This window comes from Hordeum vulgare, chromosome 5H (genome assembly GCF_904849725.1).
Source record: "Hordeum vulgare subsp. vulgare chromosome 5H, MorexV3_pseudomolecules_assembly, whole genome shotgun sequence".
NCBI lineage: Eukaryota > Viridiplantae > Streptophyta > Magnoliopsida > Poales > Poaceae > Hordeum > Hordeum vulgare.
Window position 1 is genome coordinate 81790936 of NC_058522.1, and position 3136 is coordinate 81794071.

Genomic DNA, 3136 nt, shown 5'->3' on the forward strand with positions numbered 1-3136 from the left:
GAGCGAGCGTGGTGGGGAGGCGGCATGGATCCGGGACGGCCGAGCCTATTGATGGCACGGTTGACGATGGTCGTCCACCAGCTGTTGTAGAGGAAAGGAGAGACTCCGATGGCCGGATGTCGGGTGGGCGGCGGCGCTTGCAGTTGGGTGCGGCATGGGATGCAGAAGCAGGAGGAGGAGGTGGGTGGAGTGTCGGCGGCAGCGGCGGCGGCGCTTGCTGTTGGGTGCGGCGCGGGATGCAGAAGCAGGAGGAGGAGGTGGGTGGAGCATCGGCGGTAGGAGCGGCGGACATAGACTGCCCATATTTGTGTGAGGGTGCCGTTAAAGAGCTCTTGTTGAGCTCGAGCTCACATGCTCTCAGATGAACAGTAAAACTCGAAAAGATGGTAAAACTTTTTAAAAAATCTAACTTTTTGTGGCAACAAATATTGATGTTTTTCCTACATGCACGCAAAAAATTCATAAGGAATCACATTCCTGTAGGTGTAGACAAAAGAAACAAAATTGATGCTCCAAAATGCTTTCAAAAACACTATTTTTGAAGCCTGATTTTGTTTTTCCCCACACCTTCACAAATGTGATTTCACCATGAAACTTTGCACCCATGTAGAAAATATATCAATGTTTCATTCCCCAAAGTTTCAGATTTTTTTGATTTTTTTACTATATTTTCCGATTCCCTCTTGTTGTTGCTTGTAAAGTAGGCTGGTGAAAAATCATTGGTGTCATTTGACACCACACCATTGACCACATGCTAGCTCCACCTCTGCCAAGGCCGAAGACATCAACGCCACCAAAAAGAACCCGCGTGAGTGGAAGGAGGATGTGATGCTGTTGTCCTAACAGAGGGGCCGGTCAATCCAAGGATTAGTGTTGTTACCACAGGAAATTTTCTAACCAACAGATTGACAGGCGGTTCTGAAACGATACACAGGTTGACACACAACACTATAGCTCAACCAGGTGATCCTACAAGCATACTGATTTCTGTGTAACCGCTATGCACAGTCATGCATTTGATTTGTTGCCAAGTCGTGTGCATGAACCCTGTCTTGAAAGAGCAACATATGCGGTTCTTCTCCAGATCAACTAAAATGATAGCTTCAGTGTTTTGTCTCATGATGGTGAAAACGGAAAACGGTCCTCCGTTTGTTTCTAATTTATACACTGCACTTTTCATCCCTTGTGTTCTCTCCACTGTCCCCTAATATCTCTTTTCATCCGTAGTGATGTATGGAACTGCATTTTATGTTGTAATAATTGTTTTTTTTTTTTTGCGTGTGTGTAGTCTGTGGAACTGCATTTTCTGGCAAAAAAGGTTGCGCCTTGAAACTGGCAGTAATGCTGCAATTCCAGTGCTCCGTGTGGTGAAACACAGAAATTCAAACCTGACAGATGTGATCAGCAGGGCAGAGCTTGAGCTACTCTTCTTGTACTACAATGTCTTCAACAGTGGTCCATGTGAAACAAACTTTACCCGCAAGTTTTCAAACAAACTTTTTTTGCACGGTGCAAAATCCACTGGTTATTTATTTCAGTTTGACGGAGTATTTTTTTTTTTCGTTCTGCTGTACAATAGAACCATCTTTTACATTTCATTTCCATGCCAACAGAAAAAAAAACGAATAAAACTATTCATCAGAAAAAGAAAAAATAGGGAAATAGAGCTATCCCAGTTTACTACTGTAGTGTAGTGTAGAAGTATGTTTCTCTGGACCGTCTGATCTGAATCAGACCCTTCCAAGAGTTTCTGAGAATCACAAACTATTGTCTATGCCTGGAGGTCGCCCTTCTCCTCGGGCTCCAGCTCTCTCAGCTCATCGGCCTCACTCCTCCTGCAGCTCCTGTAGAACATGCAGCTGACGATGATCTCCAGCACCACGCAGAGCGCGTGGATGTAGGCGATCGAGAAGGCCTCGCCGGCGACGCCCGGCGCCAGCCTCCCGGCCTTCCTGCGCTGCGACACGACCCGGAGCTGGAACAGCGCCTCCGCCGCCGCCATGCCGAGGTTGGTGGGCAGCGCGAGCGCCAGCGCGGTGGGCACGCGGCCCCTGATGAGGACGCACGCCCTGAGCACCGCGGCCTGCCCGGCGCAGCGCTCCTCCATGGCGGCCACCACGACGGCGAGGTTGCAGACGACGGTGGCGACGCCGACGGCCACGGAGTAGGCGATGGCGCCCGCGGCGGAGAGCGCGAGCGTGGACGCGCGGGAGGTGCAGCCCAGCAGGTCGGCGGCGCCGAAGGCCAGGAAGAGCAGCGAGAAGGCGGCGGCGTTGGCGGAGAGCATGGCGAAGGAGCCGACGAGGTGCGTGGCCACGAGCGCCGGGTACGCGCGCGCCACGGCGCCCCAGGGCGGGAGCGACACGCGCCCCCGCCGCCGCCTTTGCTCGCGCGCAGCCGGGTCGTCCGCGCGGAGCACGCCGGCGACGCAGGCCTTGGCGAGCAGCAGGAAGGTGAGCGCCGCCGGAAGCGTGGCCGCGTACGTGAACACGGTCTGCGACAGCTTGCCGTTGAGCAGCGCGAAGAAGGAGGACGGCGGGAACCCCGCGGCGTGGAACATCCCGCGCAGCCGCGACGACACGCCGCGCAGCACCGCCCCCGACGGCGACGACGGCGACGTCGCCACGGCCTGGGACGCGAGCACGGCCGCCGAGAACGGCAGCGCGAGCATCGCCGCGACGGGGCTGAAGCAGTGGTATCCGTTGAAAAACGCCGCCACGGCCGCCCTCATCACCCTCCCGGCCTTCCACGACGACGCGGCGCCATAGTACCCGGCCGCCGCCGCCAGCCCTCCTCTCCTCACCATGACGCGACGCGAGTCTCTTCCTACGTGGTAACAGAGGTCGGGCAAAGGCAGCAATGAGCAATGCGGCCGTGGTGTCTTGTGTAGCTCGAGCAGCGGAGTTTTTATGGTGGGTAGCGTTGCGTTGCGTGCGCGATGGTTGGCGGGAGGTCAAGAGGTAGAAGGAGGAGGAGTGTGTGTGTCAGTTGATCCGGGCCAACCACCGGCCGGCGGAAGGAACTGACACCGTAACTGCAAGAGGAAGAAATCGGAAATGGACAGGAGGGCCGGAGAAGAAGCAATCCTCTCCTATATCTAATATATATACCGAATTAATATATGCACTACTGCGTC

The 3136-nt window shown here is 54.7% G+C and overlaps 1 protein-coding gene across 1 annotated transcript; it reads right to left on the reverse strand.

Moving 5' to 3' along the window:
- Positions 1-1612: 1612 nt before the first annotated feature.
- On the reverse strand, positions 1613-3136 carry LOC123395887. The gene has a single exon (XM_045090916.1). It carries the CDS (start codon positions 2804-2806, stop codon positions 1772-1774), a length of 1035 nt encoding a protein of 344 aa, XP_044946851.1. The 5' UTR covers positions 2807-3136; the 3' UTR covers positions 1613-1771.

Excerpts from the sequence above, each read along its gene's own strand:
- LOC123395887 (XM_045090916.1), bottom strand. The coding sequence starts at position 2,806 with ATGGTGAGGAGAGGAGGGCTGGCGGCGGCGGCCGGGTACTATGGCGCC.